This window comes from Condylura cristata, unplaced genomic scaffold (assembly GCF_000260355.1).
Source record: "Condylura cristata isolate star-nosed mole 26May11 unplaced genomic scaffold, ConCri1.0 scaffold00044, whole genome shotgun sequence".
In the NCBI taxonomy this organism is placed as follows: domain Eukaryota; kingdom Metazoa; phylum Chordata; class Mammalia; order Eulipotyphla; family Talpidae; genus Condylura; species Condylura cristata.
Genome location: NW_004567145.1, coordinates 1,418,962 through 1,435,933, shown reverse-complemented (window position 1 = coordinate 1,435,933; position 16,972 = coordinate 1,418,962). Strand labels below are relative to the sequence as shown.

The 16,972-nt window shown below is 40.2% G+C and overlaps 1 protein-coding gene across 3 annotated transcripts in view; it reads left to right on the top strand.

The window, feature by feature from the left end:
- The window catches only part of GRB10 (growth factor receptor-bound protein 10), a 152,607-nt gene that overhangs the window by 43,164 nt on the left and 92,471 nt on the right, over positions 1 to 16,972 (top strand). For all 3 annotated transcript variants that reach the window (XM_012733956.1, XM_012733955.1, XM_004694509.2), the window contains exon 3: positions 6,538 to 6,628. In XM_012733956.1, the coding sequence (XP_012589410.1) occupies positions 6,538 to 6,628 (91 nt within the window). The remainder of the gene's footprint in view (positions 1 to 6,537; positions 6,629 to 16,972) is intronic.

The following is a 16,972-nucleotide window of genomic DNA, read 5'->3' as shown; positions in this document are numbered from 1 at the left end:
ATGAGTTCCATCTGTGGCCAGGAAGGTGACCCATATGGCACAGAAGACCTCTTCTGTCTGGCCCGCTGCTCCCCTCAGCAGTATATTCCAGTAGATCTGCCTATTTTGTTTCCCACTCTGGTGAATTTTCTCAACCCCCTGCAGTAGCATCCCCCCCCCCACCAAGCCTGTACCCTAGTTCTTGTATGCATAAATAAATAAATCTTTAAAAAAGAAATAATGCTAGTGTCAGCTTTGCATCTCACAGAACACCTAGTAACTTTGGTTGCTGGACAAGCCCTTTGTTCATATCGTACTGATTTAATTGGTACATCTAACCAATAAAGGTGCCATTCTATCTCAAAGAAGTACAAAAAATGAAGAAAACGAAGAAAAATGCCTAAAGTTACAGGAACTAACTAGCAAATGAAAAAGTAGTATGGGCTCAGAGAACGCCCTGCAGCCCAGCTCCTCTGTGCCTGGCCGACGCTGTGCTGTGGTTCCTCTGGCTGCTGCCCGCACATGCCGTGTTTCATTTTGGGAATAGGGTAACTGTCAGATTGCCTAGTGGTCTGGTGTTTGAGCCATATTCCTCTTGGCTATTGGCCTTTGTGGCAGCAGCTTAGGTCAGGATTTATTAGATTCTTGTCACAGAAAGCAAGCACCCCCTTACGTCTCTGGAATCACCAGTTGTCTTGTTTTGTCCCTAAGCTACACTGGGATGCTTTAGCTATGTGGAGTTTTTTTTTTTTTTTTTTTAGAGATTTATTTATGCATATAAGAACTGGGAGACAGGCTAGAGGTGTGGGGGGTGAGAGGATTCACCAGAGACAGGGTGGGGAGCAGAACAGGCAGATTGACTGAAATACACTGCTGAGGGGAGCAGCGGGTGAGACAGGAGAGGTCTGCTGTGCCAGGTGGGTCACCTCACTGACTGGGAATTGAACTCAAGCTGCAGTGGCTGCTGTAATCTTCATAGTGCTGTGCTGTAACCTGTTGCACCACCAGGGAGGCCCTGGAGTTTTTTTCTGTGCCACTAAAATGGAGTTTATTTTGCTCTGGGCTATCAGGTTTTTGGTACACACTGGTGACACCTCCCAGGGCTTTCTTCACCTTCAGAGCCTTCATCTTCACCTCTCCCTGAGAAACAGAGGCCTGCTTTTCTAGGTCCCGGTGAGGCTACTGGCATAGCAGAAAAGCAGCTGGGAAGGTGACTCCGAAATATCCGTACACCAAAGTCTCAGGCCAGGCGCCCCCACCCCCACCCCTATACACGCAGTTGAATTGACCCTGGGAGTCTGTGCTTCTCTCAGGTCTCAGAGCTGAGCCTGAACTCACAGGGACTATGCTGTCATGACAGGCAAGTCTCAGGCCATATTGTTACATCATGAAGTCTAGGTGTGAACCAGTCACCTTCTCTGTGTCAGTTTTATCACTCCCGTTCTTTGTCAGCAGAAAAAGGAACGGGAAGCCACTCCGTGGGCAGAGGACCCAGCTGTTTGCAGCAGATGCCCTTCTGGGCCTAAAGAAGTTTTCTGGAGGACTAGAGGGACCTGGAATCCACCTGGGTTGGTGCCCCAGCCTGGTGCCAGCAAGAGGCATGAGGGACCAAGACTGGAAGAGGGGAGCATTTTAGACAACCCTTGAAATGTGGCTCAGAGAAGAAATTTCTGGAGGGACAATATTGCCTAGCTAGAGAATCAGCTCTCAGTTTCCCCTCTTTTATCTTTGCCACATCACTGAACTCCCACCACCTCAGAGGTCTTTGGCAAGTTGAGTGAGTTATAGCACAGGATTCCTTATAGGAGGTGAAAAAAAAAAAAGGCATTTTTGTCCTTGAACCACTGGGTGCCTGCTTCTGACTTGAGAATGTATTTGTATAGCCACATGGGTTAGTGATGTAACCACAGTTTTAATTAAAAGGCATCAGAGTTTCCCTTTCTCAGGTTCTGCCATTCCCAGAAACTTTTACGCTCCCAACTTTTACTGGTTCAAGATGCATTGCTGCTGGCAGCACCTGCAGGGAGGCTCACCTCACAGAAGAGGAGGTGGGCTTGGGTTGTGCTGGCCCTTGGCCACAGTGCCCCTGCCTGTCCTGTCCCTAAAGGGACTCTCACCAACCTGGAAAGGAAACCCGTCCAGCAAACAAAATTGGCTTTGCAAGGAAATCCAGCTAGCAGTGAGGAAACTTTTACGCTCCCAACTTTTACTGGCCTGCACCTGCAGAGTGCTATTATTTGCCTTTGAAGAGTGGCTACACACTGAACCTGACTTTCTAGGGCTGGCTAGATTTGTTTCTATACCATGGTAGTTAGTTTCCTTGCCACCTTGATGTTTTGGTTTTTATTTTGCAAACACCATCATTTATTTCATAGTATTACATCTTTTTTGGTTTCTTAGAAGAACAGAAGTTTTGTCTCAAGCTCCTGTCCATTTAGTTTTTAGAAAAGCCCCAGGCAATATTTGGGACATATACCAAAAAAAATTATTAGTTGTCTTAGCTGTTCAACTTTTATTGGACATCCTATATTTTTAGTTTGTTAAATGTGGCGACAATATTTAGATGAGTTTGCCTTAAATTAGGTTTGCAAGTTACTTGTCATTTGAATATGTATGTTAGTAGAGTCCACTTATCAGTAGTGTATGTGGTGTGGATGATGGAGTTTAAGCTTTTGACATGCACTGGAAACACCCAGTAGTCATCTGCAGGGCCACACCAGGCCCACCCAGAGTGCAGAGCAGTATGGGGCCGGGATGACTGGGAGGCTGTTCCCTTGACCATTTGAAATGTGTGGGTAACGGGTTCTTTATTTATACTCCAGACATGCATGATCTGATTTCAACCAGATGACCCACTACCAAGATTCATGTTAGTAGTAGGTAGTAATTACTCACTACATATAAGTACATATTTCACATGAGAACTTAATAATTTAAACACACTTTGAAAGTATTCTAAATTTCGTTTTTGGAAGAAAATGACTGAGGAATTCATGCAAAAGAAGCTAGAAGGGAAAGGTGCTGCTGCTGAGAGAGTTGGCAGGCCGTGTGCATAGAAAATGTGGAGTATTGGCCTAGAAATAGGCAGATCTGGGAAAGCCATGAGGAGGTTGCTGAGAACAGATATGTTTGTGTAGGGTTATAACGTGGATGTGAGTATCCTTCTAATGTGTAAAGGGATGATTGGCTATTAAATGGGTCTGGGTGAATTGTCAACCGTTTTGGGGCGTTCAATTTATAATCTCACCTGTTACTAGCCACCAAAATAAATGTAGGATAGTTGAATGAGTCTGACATCATATTTGGAAAGAAGTCAGAATAAAATGTTAAGTGGATGTTTTTTGTTTTCTTGATAAAGGGTGAAAGCAGTTATAAACCTGACCTTATTGAATTAAACCTTTGTGAATCACAAATATAATTAAATATGAAGACAAGGTGGGAGAAGAGTTTTTCCTAAATACGACCAGGCTTGGTTTCCTGCAATATAAAAAGCTCATAATGGAGAAATGAAGAAGCAAACCAAAATTTTTGATGGATTAAGGCTGCCTTTTAGGGCATACACCCGTGCCCTTAGACTTGTTTTGTGCTTCATTCGCCTTTACACAAGCTATCCAGCAATTCCTAAGGGACAGATAAACTAATTAATAACTGATTTCCAGCACACAGTTCGTTGTGGTGGGACTGTGTTTTGTTCACAGATTTGCTTGATTGGGAGCCCTTACAACAGTGTTGAGGCAGGGGGATAGGTCACCCAATCCTCATATGTGTCCTCACAATTGCAAGACCACTCAGGCTCAGGAAGTAACAACAACCAGGTTTATAAACAAAGGGGAGATTTGGAAAAAGGAAAGTATCCAAGGCCATGAGTGGCCAGCTGTACGACCCGGGACAGTATCTGCAGTGCCTAGTAGTTCCAAACAAAGGCTGCTTGTGCAAGCGGGCATTGTCCCTTCAGTGAAAGCCTGGAGCTGCTAAGTAGTGAGCCAGGATCCAGCTCACAGTGGCAGCTGGAGGTGATCACAGGTGGGGCTGTTGTGGTAATACCACAGCAGCCACTGGTCTCACTGGGAAGACTAGGCTGCACAGCCCCAGATGCTGGCCAGACAGTGCTGATTGCAGTGGTACCCATGTTGCCAGAGCATCAGAAGCAGTGGAAAACTCTCAGTGGTCAGATATAGTTCAGCAGTGCTGGGCACAGGTCAGTGGTGCTGGTCAGCACCCGACAGCAGGCAGTGGCACCAGAAAACAGGCACCCGCATCATCGTTCTTTGTGAGATGTTTACATTAGCCAACAGCAAACAGCTCTTTCTGGAGACTGCAGGCAAAGACCAGTGGTAAGGGTGCTCTGTTGCAGGTGTTGCCAGGGCTAGGGTGGGAGGCAGGTGCCGTGGTCAGGTCTCTGGAAGGTCTCAAAGTCTGTGAAGGAGAGTCCTGATTGATCTGATTGGAAGCTGTCTGTGAGTATACTCAAGCTGGTGACTGCTCTGGCTTATATCCTCTTCAGGCTTCCTGCCTTTCTAGACTGACCCATCCACATACAATTCCAGCTGTTTGACTGGTGCCAATTAAGCTCTGGTTAGATTGGTCCATTTTATAATTCTGAATAGTCTCAAAAGCTTTGAATAGCACTGGTTGATCTGTTGGGCCCTTGAACCTGGTTATCCCATTTAGAATTCTGGTACTGTATTTAAAATTGAAAGCTCTGCTACGTATCTACACCCAATCTGTCCTGAGTTTGGGCAGACTTGGATGGGTGGTGAGCTCAGGTAGGGCGTGTGCTCAGGGGGGGCCGTGGGCATGTCTGGTGTCAGTACCTTCTGAGGTAGCAGTGTCTTCCTTTTCTTGGAGTAGCGGATGTGGGTGAGCTAACCCTGTTGATTTTTGCACAACACTCCCGCTCCTGTGAGTGACCCCCTCACAGCAGTGACCAGACCCATGCCTATGGCATGTAGGTTATGTTTACACAGTGGAGCTAAGTTATCATCCTTTCAGGAAAGGCAGTGTTCAGGGACAAGTTCCTTACTTTCAAGCAGTGAAGCACCTATAGAAATACTTGTATTTTCTTGAGTCTCTTGGCAGTTCTGGTAATCATGTACATAGCTGCTGGGTTCTAAACCTAGGGCTGTGCCCGCTGAGTGATCATGAGATGCACACAGCTTTCTTGTGCATCAATGTTCTCATCTGTGAGATGGGAACCCAGCCAAGTCGGCTTCTGCATGTTGGCTATTGCAGGCTGCCCCAGGGTGTGCCTAAATGGCATAGTGATTGTTTTTAATTGAAAGAAATTAAAAGATAGAAGATCTAAGAATGATACTTTTTGTTTAATTATCCATTTTCATAAAATCAGTAGTCCTTGAGATGAGAGCCCTGTCACCCCAACTGGACAGGTCTGTTTATTATGCATATATGGATAAACCCAGGAAAATGCCCTTTTCTATAAACTGCAAAGTTCTGTCTTTGCCTCCTAAATTTATTGTCTGCTTACTTGAAATTGTATAACCTCACTGGTATAACCACATTATGGTTCCATTATTCTGTGTTTGCAAATGCACATATCACTTAAGTTTGCTAATGTCACTTGTCAATTTAATTATTTTCTAGTCATATCAACCTACAAGGGTAGAAGATTAGCTTTCTCCCAACATGGGCATACAGACATGAGAACAATTCCACATGCTGCAGTTTGCAGTACTGGGAGGTTCCTTTGCATAGATAGGGATGAGTTTGATGACTCTAATACCATATTTTTAATATTAATTGTGGACTTTACTACAGATCTTATACGTTTGACACAGCTCTAAAGCTTTATAAGGTCAGAAGTAAATACATTTTAAACATTTCACAGATTTCTTGGATTTGTAAGAGATACTGATATCTCCCCTTATTATTAACATTTTGTTAATCACTCACTACTAATATTTTGTTAAAAGCAGGTGTATATTCAAAGGTCTGCTTTGTTTTCCCACATGGGAAGATATGTATCTGATGTATCCAATGTTAAAGGTATCTAATGTATCACTCAAAGGCTTGTTTTAGCCCATGAAGATGTTGTGGGCTTGATCATAACTTTACTGCTTTTAACTTTTCCCTGAGAAGTTTATCTTAACCCTGACATTTGAAAAATGTCACTTGGCTCCTTTACACTTTATACTTTGTGGAGGGACTAGTTCAAATGATCAGTAACAAGTATCAGGTTGCCTAGGGCTGGGTTACCTATTGCTGTTACAGAAAATGTATGAGATCCATGAAATGCTAATTATTTACAGCCCCCCTTCCTTGGAGCAATAGAAAATAACTTTTGAATTGCTATTTGAGAAAAACAATTTAAATTAAAAAAAAAGAGAGAGACATAATGTTTCTTCTAACTTCTTTGTCAAGCAAGTTATACCTTTTCATGATCAAGTTCCCTTTTAAAGAATATTTTAAACAACTGTCATTTAAAACTTAAAAAACAAAGATAGAGTGACAGGCAATAAAGAATTCCAGGAGAAGGGGATGTCGGGCAGTAGGTACGGACATAGGAAAGCTTCTGACCACTCTCTGCCCTGCCTCTCTCAGGACCAGGTGGAGCAGACCTCATCCCACAGTGCACGGGACCTGGCGGGACCTGGCTTCCCGACGCAGTCTGACCGGCTGGCAAATCACCAAGGTAAGGAATGATAAAAAGTACAGTGGCAGTTTCTACCTTTCCTCCCAGCTACAGCTCTGCAGTGTGCCAGGACTTTGTATTCTCAGAAATTTTATGTACTGATATGAGAAGCTTCTAATTTTGGCTCTTCTTTACCTTTTTAAGGAATACAAATTATGAAAAAGAAAAAAAATGTGGTTATGATAATTTCATTTATTTTCTGTACGTTAACTACTTCAGTGAGCAGAATTTGAAAATTCTCTCAGCTGTCGCAGGAATCTACTTAATGTCTGCTTGACATCACTAGTGAACTCTCCCTTAGCCACAGCTTCCTGGCTTGGTTACCCTTAAGCGAGTTGAGATATATCTGCACTTACAGACCTCTCTGTCTTTTTGTAATTCTTTCTGTTCTTTCTAGTTAATTTCTGAGGGAGTCATTATGGCAAAGAAGTATAACAGATTCACAGATGCAAGGATTATTGTATAAGGCCTAATAAATGCAGCTTTTCTGTAGGATGGGGACCTTAGCCAGGAGCTAGCTAGTTATGAGAATAGGAGAGATGCACATGGCTAGCTGTTGGGATTATTGGAGCTCAAGTACAAGAAATTGGAGGCTCTAGAGATTGTAGGAATTGAATAATCAGATTTTTTGAATTGCTTAAAGAAAAAAATGTGAAAATTAACAAAAAAGCATACAGAGAATTAACTAGGATATCAGAGAGAAATCTCTCAAGATTAAAATATTTGTAAAAGCAGTTAGGATTTTCTTTGTGTTTCTCTCTCTCTGTCTTTTATTTAGTCAATATTTTCTGGGTCAGGCATAAATTTAGGATTATCTTATAGATTACTTTCAAATCAGATGATGTAGGGAAAGAGAATCAATTCTTTTTTTTAAAGATTTATTTATTTGTGCATACAGAACTGGGGTACAGGCCAGAGGCTCAGGGGCGGCGAGAGGCTTCACCAGAGACAGAGTGGGGAACAGAACAGGCAGATTGACGAAGTACACTGCTGAGGGGAGCAGCGGGCGTGTCAGGAGAGGTCTGCCACGCCATGTGGTCACCTCTGGGGCAGGCGGGAATCGAACTCATGCGGAAGCGGCTTTAGATTCTCAGTGCTGTGCTTTAACCCGCTGCGCCACCAGGGAGGGCCCGAGAATCAATTCTTAATATTAGCTTTGAAACTTAGGAAAACTTCAGCTCATCATTTTATTGTTTATAAATAATCTCCTTTAAATTAAAATAATCACCAGTCATATAAAAATCCATGTTAATACTGCACTGGAAAGTTAGAAAAAAAAATTGCACAGAAGGGTCTTTTTAAAGCAAGAGTCTTTTCCTGTGTCTTCAGGTTGTATATTCGATGTTTTGTAGATAACAAGCAAATGATAGGTAGTCTCATTAGGGGAAATTTGTGACACAGAGGATAGAAGAGGCTTGATGTGGAAGAAAACAAATTCTTTTTCTGGTGAGGAGTTCCATAGCAAGCAGTTGAAGTGAGTTTTAGAACACTGAAGAAATAAGTAAATGCCCTTCCACTCTAAACTCACCTTCCCAGAAGGGTTCTCCTTTTAGGTCTACCATTTATATTGACTGTATTCTGCTCCATCCCTCAGTAATTCCACACATGTAGCTGTAAAGCAGGATCACTATGAGGAATCAGCCTGTTGCAGATATGGGACAGAGCAGTGAGCAGTGCTGACCCTGTGGCCTCCAGGCTATGGACCCAAAGTTCCTTCATACTGGCAGCTCAGGTCCCAGGCAGTAGTAAGGACCATGCTCACCACCTCTGACCAGGCGGATGGGTGGGGCTTTCTTGCTCCTGAAAGACCCTGGAAAGCAAGCAGAAATAACCTGTGGCTAGACAAATAGGTCCAGTCAGTAGAGCCAGGTCTGTTAGCCAGACTAACAGGGCTACCCAGGCTCAGCCTCTGAGCCTTCCATAAGGCAGTAGATTCCACCACACAGGGAGGGGAAGGGGACAGATGGTGGAAAAGAAAAACAAAATGAAGCCCATACAAACAAAGCTGCCTACCAGTCAACAGTCTCAGACACATTAAGCAGTATCTTAAGAAATTAATTATGAAAATCAACAGATTGCCATTTAAATCATATGCAAAAAAATCTGACAGAAGACTTTGATATGAGTAGAATGCTCAGGGAATGAATGAACAAAATAATGTCTATAATAGAGAACAGGAACTGTAAAACACAGTGGAAGGAGTGAAGTGGCAACTGGTGAGTATGGGAAAAGAGTCCCTAAAAATTGTGGAAATGAAATGATAGTTACTGGCATTTTAGAAATGCTGGATTCAGGTTAAAGAAAATTAAGGACTGGAGGTCCTACAGAGACATAGAAAATGTCAGATGTGCTGTTAGACACATTCTTATAGAATCATGAAGAATGGTACATGGGAGGACTGGCAGTGATAGTTTTGAAGAGATTCTACCCGAGATTACACAGTCCTGAAGAATGACAGTCCCCAAGCTTTACCCAAAAAACTGAAAAGAAGAATGATAATAAATCTCTGGTGAATCCTCTAACCATCCCTGCACCTCTGGCCTGTACTTCAGTTTTGTATGCACAAATAAATAAATCTTTAAAAAAATAAATTAAATTTAAAAAAAAAAGAAAAAGAAACAATAGTGTGCAGAGATGCAACGTCTTAAGATTCATCCCTGTGGGGGTGTGTGTTGGGGGGAGATTAACCCCTGTGAATTGATAAATTAAGGCTAATGTAAAACTTATTACAATAAGACATTGGAAATTCTTGTGTGTATGTTTTGAGAGTAATGTCATTCAGTGAGTGATTAAATCATTAGATGTGGCATACACATTCCATCCTTTCCTCTGACCCCAGTTAAAAGAAATAAAATAGAGGATAACTTAGGATCATATTATGCTTAATTAGGTATTTAAAATATTAAGTACAACTGTAATATTACTGTAGTTATTAAAACAATATTATATAATCCGTAGTTTCTAATCTAGCAGAAAAAGATATAAATGTGTATATTTAATTTAAAAAAAAAGAGAGAAATTAAGATGTAAAGAAAAAGAGAATGTAGAATAGAAAATATCGAATAAGATAGTAGGAATATCCTTAACAGTATTAAAGGACTTAAATTAGTAGGAATGCAGAGAACCCTGGACCCAGCAGAAAGACTCCTGATTGTTTTCTACAGTCTGAGTTACTTCTAAAAATCTGCCCATATATGGGAAGTTCCACTAACTTAAGCACTCTGTTACATGTAAGCCACTTTCTTTGACCTGGTATAATTAATAAGTCAGAAGTCACTAGAAATCCTAAGCAAAACATGTAGAAGTATGTGTGAGAATTTAGGCCCTCCCTGGTGGTGCAGCGGTTAGGACGCAGCACTGCAAGATCTCTGCAGCTGCTGCAGGGTGTGTTCGATCCCTGGCCCCAGAGGTGATCCACATGGTTGTCTGCCCCCAGGAGAAGCAGACCTCTCCTAACCAGCCTGCTGCTCTCCTCAGCAGTGTACTTAGTGTATCTGCCTGTTCTGCTCCACACTCTGTTTCTGGGGAAGCCTCTTACTGCCCCTGCACCTCTGGCCTATACCCCAGTTCTATATGCATAAATAAAATAAATCCTTAAAAAAAAAAAGCATGTGTGAGAATTTAACATTCCTCTTTCCCTCATTAAAGAGGAAGTCACAGTGAAAACACTAGTTATTTAGAACTGAATGAAAAACAAATGTATTCTGGTAAAGGTTGTATAAATTTTTCTGTATGATTTTCAAGATTTAGTTTTCCAAGTTTTAAAAGGAATAATGATTGAAATACAAAAATGAAAACTGAGTAATTAGGAAGTGCAAAAGAAAGATGATTATAAAGACTAAGATAATAAATTATTAATATGAGAAAACTTTAACAGAGATAAACAAAATCAAAAGCCAGTCTTATATAAAACATTTTATAGCTGTAATCCTCATTCAAGAGGATTTTCAAGAGAAAAAGACATACTGAAAAACCACACATGAAGAATATGTTAAAGCATTAAAAACAAAACAGGAAAGCTGTGAGTATCTATCTACTCTCTGCTAGTAGATGTGAAAATATGAGAAAAAAATGGATGAATATATGCCGAAATGTGAAAACAAAAATTTGCAACACCAAAACAAATGCTGGTGAGGATGTGGAACCCGCATTCATTGCAAAATGGTGCAGTCACTTTAGAAAACAGTTTGGAAGTTTTTTCAAAACTAAACACATTCTGACCATATGATTTATCTTGCTCAGAGGAATTGAAACCTTGTATCTACACAAAAGTTTGCATACAGATGTTAATGCAGCTTTATTCACAATGCCAAAACCTGGAGACAATCAAAATGTCCTTTATTAGGAGAATGGATAAACCGTGGGTTATCCAGAGAGTGGAATAATATTCAACTCTAAGAACAATTGGGCTATCAAGCAATGGTAAGATGTGGAGGCACCTGAAGTACATATTGTTAACTGAGAGAAGCCAATATGAAAAATCTGTCTACTGTATGAGTCCAACTATGTGACATTTTGGAAAAGAGAAGTACAGAAACAGTAAAAAAGAGCAGTTGTTGTAAATGTGATGCTAGGAAGATGATTAGGTAGAACACAAGAATCTTTATTTAGGACAGTGAAAATGCTGTAAGTATTTGTCCAAACCCATTAAATGTACAATACCAAGATCAAGCCCTCAGAAAATTGGATGTTGGGTGATTGTGATGTATCGGTGAAGGTTCATCTTCTATAAAAAAAAAAAAAAATCATCACTTTGGTAAGTAATTTTGATAATGGGGGAAGCCGTGCATATGTTAGGGGAAGGGCATATGGGAAATCTTTGTACCTTCCTCTCAGCTTTGTTATAAACTTAAAATTGCTCTAAAAATGAGGTCTTAACAAAAAGCTGGACCCAGTTGAAAGACAAGTTACCTAGAAATTGCTTAAGAGTACCTGCCTGGGAAACCCATGCCTGAGTGCAAGCTACACAAGGGCTGCCCACTGGCTGCAGCAGCCTGGATACCCACCTGGATGATCCACACACACAGCCAACCTGAATCAAACAAAAGAGAGAAAGAAAAATAAAACTGGTCAAGCAGGTCCTCCAGGGAACAATATACCACAGAAGGAAAATCAGACTCTAGAATTTGAAAAATACAGGAATAGAAGAATTTTTTTCTTGAAAGACGAAGAATTAAAAAAGCATAATGAAAATCAAAGAAAGATGAACAGCCTGCGTGCACGTGCGCATACATACACTCACACAAAACTCACAAAAATCGAACAGAGATATATGACATGATAGAGCAAAGGAAAAGAAAGCTATAAAATCTGTAATCAAAAACAGAAATTCAGGATCGAAACTTTACATAAGATAAAAAGAGAGGGGCTTCCCTTGAGGTACAAGGGGTTAAATGACAGCACTGTGAAGCTGTCCACAGTCATTGCTGCATGAGCTTGATCCCCAGCCAGGGCGCTAAGCCACCTGGTGCAGCATACCTCTCCTGTCTTGCCTGCTACTCTTCTCAACAGTGTATTTCACTTGATCTTCCTGTTCTGCTCCCCACTTTGTCTCTGGTGAATATCCTCTTGACACCCCCCCCCCCTTCCACACCACTGTCCTGTGCCCTAGTTTTTGTATGTATAAATAAATAAATATAAAGAAAAGAAAGAGAACTACAAAATATAAAAAGCTCATTGAGGAGGTAAATTTTGTAAAAAGCCATGGAAAAAGAATAAACAATGTGGAAGAACAATTCAGTAATCTCCAGGTAAGAAAAAAGCAAAGAAAGAAAAGAAAGTGATAAAGGAAAATGAATGGAGAAACACTTTGGGAATTATATCACACCATGAGGAAAGGATATATAAAAGTCATAAGGAATCCCAGCAAGGGAGAGAAAGGAGTGAGAAAGCTATGCAAAGAAATAATTGAAAAGCCCTTCCCAAACCTGAAAAAGGAAATGAAAACAGACACACAGTAAACTAAAAGGATACCAGCCTGTCTTAATGAAAGGTAATCTCGAGTTAGACATGTAATAGTATAATCCCAAGAGTCCAATGCAAAGAAAAAAGAAGGAATCTGACAAAGAGGAGCAAACAGATGACCTCTAATGGGAAGCATTAGACTTCTATGAAGAAACACCATGGGCAAGAAGTGAATGGAGTGATATAATTTAAAAAACAAAAACACAGAAAATGCCAGCCAACAATACTTCATCCTTTCTCTTCCTGTATTAAGAAAAAAATGAGATCCACTACAACTAAACCTCCATTCCCAAGTAATATTATACAGAGTTTTAGGATCTATTCCAACAAAGGAGTGAAAATGAGGACCTGAACAAGGAGTTAAATAGAGCCACAAAACAATGAACACAATGACAGTAGTGACAACGTTAATAGACACACCGATTAAAAAAAAAGCACAGAGTAGGATGTTGGCTTAGAAAACAATCCAATCTGCTGCTATCTCCCGGAAGCAAATCTAAGTTCCAGAGATAAGCAGAAATTGAAAGTAAATGGTTGGAAAACAATTTTACAAGCAAGTGGCACCCAAAAGAAGTCAGGGGTAATGATACTTACATCAGGTAAAAATAAATCCAACTAAAAAAGGTGATCAGAGATTTGGATGGACATTGTATAATGACCAAGGAGACAGTACAACAGGAAGACATAACACTCCTCATTGTATACTTATCAATGAGGGAGCACCAAAATACCTTAGATAGTTATTATTGTCTCTGAAAATAGATATTGGTGAAAATATGTATTTGGTAGGAGACTTCAACACCCTGTGCTCACCAGTGGGCAGATCAGTAAGACAGTATATAAACAAGGGCACAGTGGCCCTAAACAAATATCTAGAACACATTGGTTTAACAGGCACTTATAGAAAACTGCACCCCCCAAAAAACTGAATACACATTTTTCTCAATGGACACAGATTAATTTCCATCATTGGCCATATAGGATGGAAAGCAAGGAAATCTGCCATATTGTGGGGACAAAAACACTACTGAAAGACCACTGGACAATAGGGGAATCAAAGAAGAGATGAAATATTACCTTGGATAAATGGTAATGAAGACACAACCTTCCAGAACTTATGCTTCCAGCAAAACATTCCAGAACATTGCTTCCATCAAAAGCAATGTTAAGAGGAGAGTGTATAGCTATATAGGCCCACATCAAGAAACAAGAAAGAGACAACCTAATTTTCCAATTTAAGGAATTAGAAAGAGAATAACAACAACAAGCAATACCAAAATCCATTATAAGCAAGGAAATAAAAATTATAGCAAAAAAAAATGAAATAGAAATTGAACATTCCAAAAGATTAGTGAAACCAGAAGCTGGTTCTTCAAACAAACACGCAAAACGGACAAACCTAGCAAGGCCAAACAAACACGCAAAACGGACAAACCTAGCAAGGCTGTCAAGAGAAAAATGGAGAAAACGCAAATAGAATCATAAACAAAAGAGGAGAAGTTAACAACAGATATGGCAGAAATCCAGAGAATCGAGATTGCCATGAACATTTATATACAAACAAGTTCAGCAATCTAGATGAGATGGACAAATTCTTACAATTATAAAATAACCCAAGACTGAATAAGGAAGAAATCGAAAACTTGAACAAACCAATTACAAGCAGTGAAACTGAAACAGTAATTAAAATCCTCTCTTCTCCCCCCACCCAAGTGCCCAGAATCAGATAGTTTCACAAGCAAGTCCTCCCAAATGTTCAAAGTTGAACAATGCCTACCTATCCTGCAAAAAAAAGCTCAAAAAGTTTTGAGAAAGGTGGTATACTACCAGATACATGTTATGAAGTCAACATCACAATAATACCAAAACCAAAGACATTACATAAAAGGAAACCTAAAGATCAATCTCTATAATGAACACAATGCTAAAATTCTCAATAAAATCATAGTAAAATGAGTCCATAATGCATCAAAAGGACACACTCTAACCAGGTGAGACTTATTCTAGAAACACAAGGATGGCTTAACAACTGAAAATCAAATCATGTAATTCAACACATAAAGGCAAAAGCCATATTATCATATCAATAGATGTTGAGATGATAAAAGCCCTTGAAAATCATGGAATGAGAGGGACATATCTTAACATACCCACAGTTAACATCATTTTCACTTATCAAAAACTGCTTCCCATTAAGAACTGCAACTAAACAAGATACCCACTCTCACCAGTATTTCTCATTATAATACTGGAAGTTCTAAGAAAATTAGGCAAGGGAAAGAAGAAATAAAACTGTCATCATTTGCAGATGACGTGTTTGTGTGTATAGAAAACCCTTAAAAATTCATGGAAGGACCCTCCCTGGTGGTGCAGTGGGTTAAAACACAGCGATAAAGCTATAGCAGCCACTGCAGCATGAATTTGATCCCCGGGCAAGGAGATGACCCACATGCTTTGGTGGACCTCTCCTGACCTGCCTGCCGCTCCCCTCAGCAGTGTACTTTTGTCAACCTGTCTGTTCTGCTCCCCACTCTTCTCTGGCGAATCCTCTCGTACTCTGGACCTCTGGCCTGTATTCAAATTCTGTATGCATAAATAAATAAATCTTTAAAAATAATTCATGGAAAAAGTAAAACAATAAGCCAGTTCAGTAAAGTAGCAGGTTACAAATCAATACACAACTTTCTGGCCTTGAGAGGAAGAAATCAGAAAAACCATACCCCAGGTTATCAAAAATCTGGGAAAAAAACTAACAAGGGAGGTGACAAACTTATACAGGGAAAATCATCAAATATTGTTAAATAGAAGACACAAAGTAATGGAAAGACATTTATTTCATATATCACTATAATCAACATTACCAAAGTGATCATCCTATCCAAAGCAATTTTCAGATTAAAAAAAATAATAATGACATTCTTCAAAGAAATTAAACAAAATTGCTGAGATTCATATGGAATCGCAGAATAATCCTGAATAGCCAAAGTTTTTCTAACTAAGAAGGCAAAGAACAAGGTCCCTCCCTGGTGGCACAAAGGATTAAAGTGCAGCACTATGAAGCTCTCCCTGGCCACTGAAGCATGAAGTTGATTCCCGCCCAGGGAGGTGACCCACATGGCACAGCAGATTTCTTCTGCTTCACTGCTGCTCCCTTCTGCAGTGTACTTCATTGATCTGCCTGTTCTGTTCCTCACTCTATCTCTGGTGGATCCTCTCACTGCCCCTGCACGTGTGGCCTGCACCCCAGTTTGATATGCGCAACAAAATAAATACCAAAAAATAAATAAATAAATAAATAAATAAAAGGCAAAGAACGAAGCCATTATAATCACAGATTTCAAACTATACTACAAGTCCATAATAATAAAGGTAGCATTATACTGGAACTAAAACAGACACAGAGACCAGTGGAATTGAACTGAAAGCCAAGAAATAAAGCAACACATCTATGGTCATCTAATCTGTGACAAAGATGTCAATAATATTAATTGGAACAAGGAAAGTCTTCTATAAATGGTGGTGGGAAAATTAAACTGCAACATGGAATTGAATGAAACTGAACTGTCTCACACCATACAAAAAATTAACTCAAAATGGATAAAAGCCTCGGGTGTAATATCTGAAACCATAAAATACTTAGAAGAAAGCCTAAGCCAAACTCTCCATGATAAACTTAAGAAACATCCTTTAGGATTTATCTCCAGAAACAAGGAAAAAAGAGAATATAAACATCTGGGTCTATATCAAACTAAAAAGCTTCTGTGCAGGAAAAGAGACAATAACTAAGGAGACACCCTACTGAATGGGAGAAAATATTTGCCTACCGTACATCTGACAAGGAATTGAGATAAAAAAAAAAATCTATGAAGAATTAAAACAACTCAACAAAAACATAAGACCCAATCAGCATATAGGGAGAAGATCTAAAAAGGATATTTTTTAAAGAAGAAATGCAAATGACTGATCAGTATATGAAAAAATGTAGAGTATCACTTGTTAGCAGGGAAATCCAATTCAAAATCACAATAAAAATGACCTCACACCTGTGATAATGGCTCATATTACAAAACCAGAAGCAGGGCCCTCCCTGGTGGTGCAGCTTTAGCGCAGCACTAAGAATCAAAAGCCACTTATGCATGAGTTCGATACCCCCCTGCCCCGGAGGTGATCCCCAATGCGCGGCAGACCTCTCCTGACCCGCCTGCTGCTCCCCTCAGCAGTGTACTTTGTTGATCTGCCTGTTCTGCTCCCCACTCTGTCTCTGGTGATCCACTCACTGCTCCCGCATCTCTGGCCTGTGCCCCAGTTCTGTATGCGTAGATAGATAGATAGATACATAGATAGATAGATAGGTAGATAGATAGATAGATAGATAGGTAG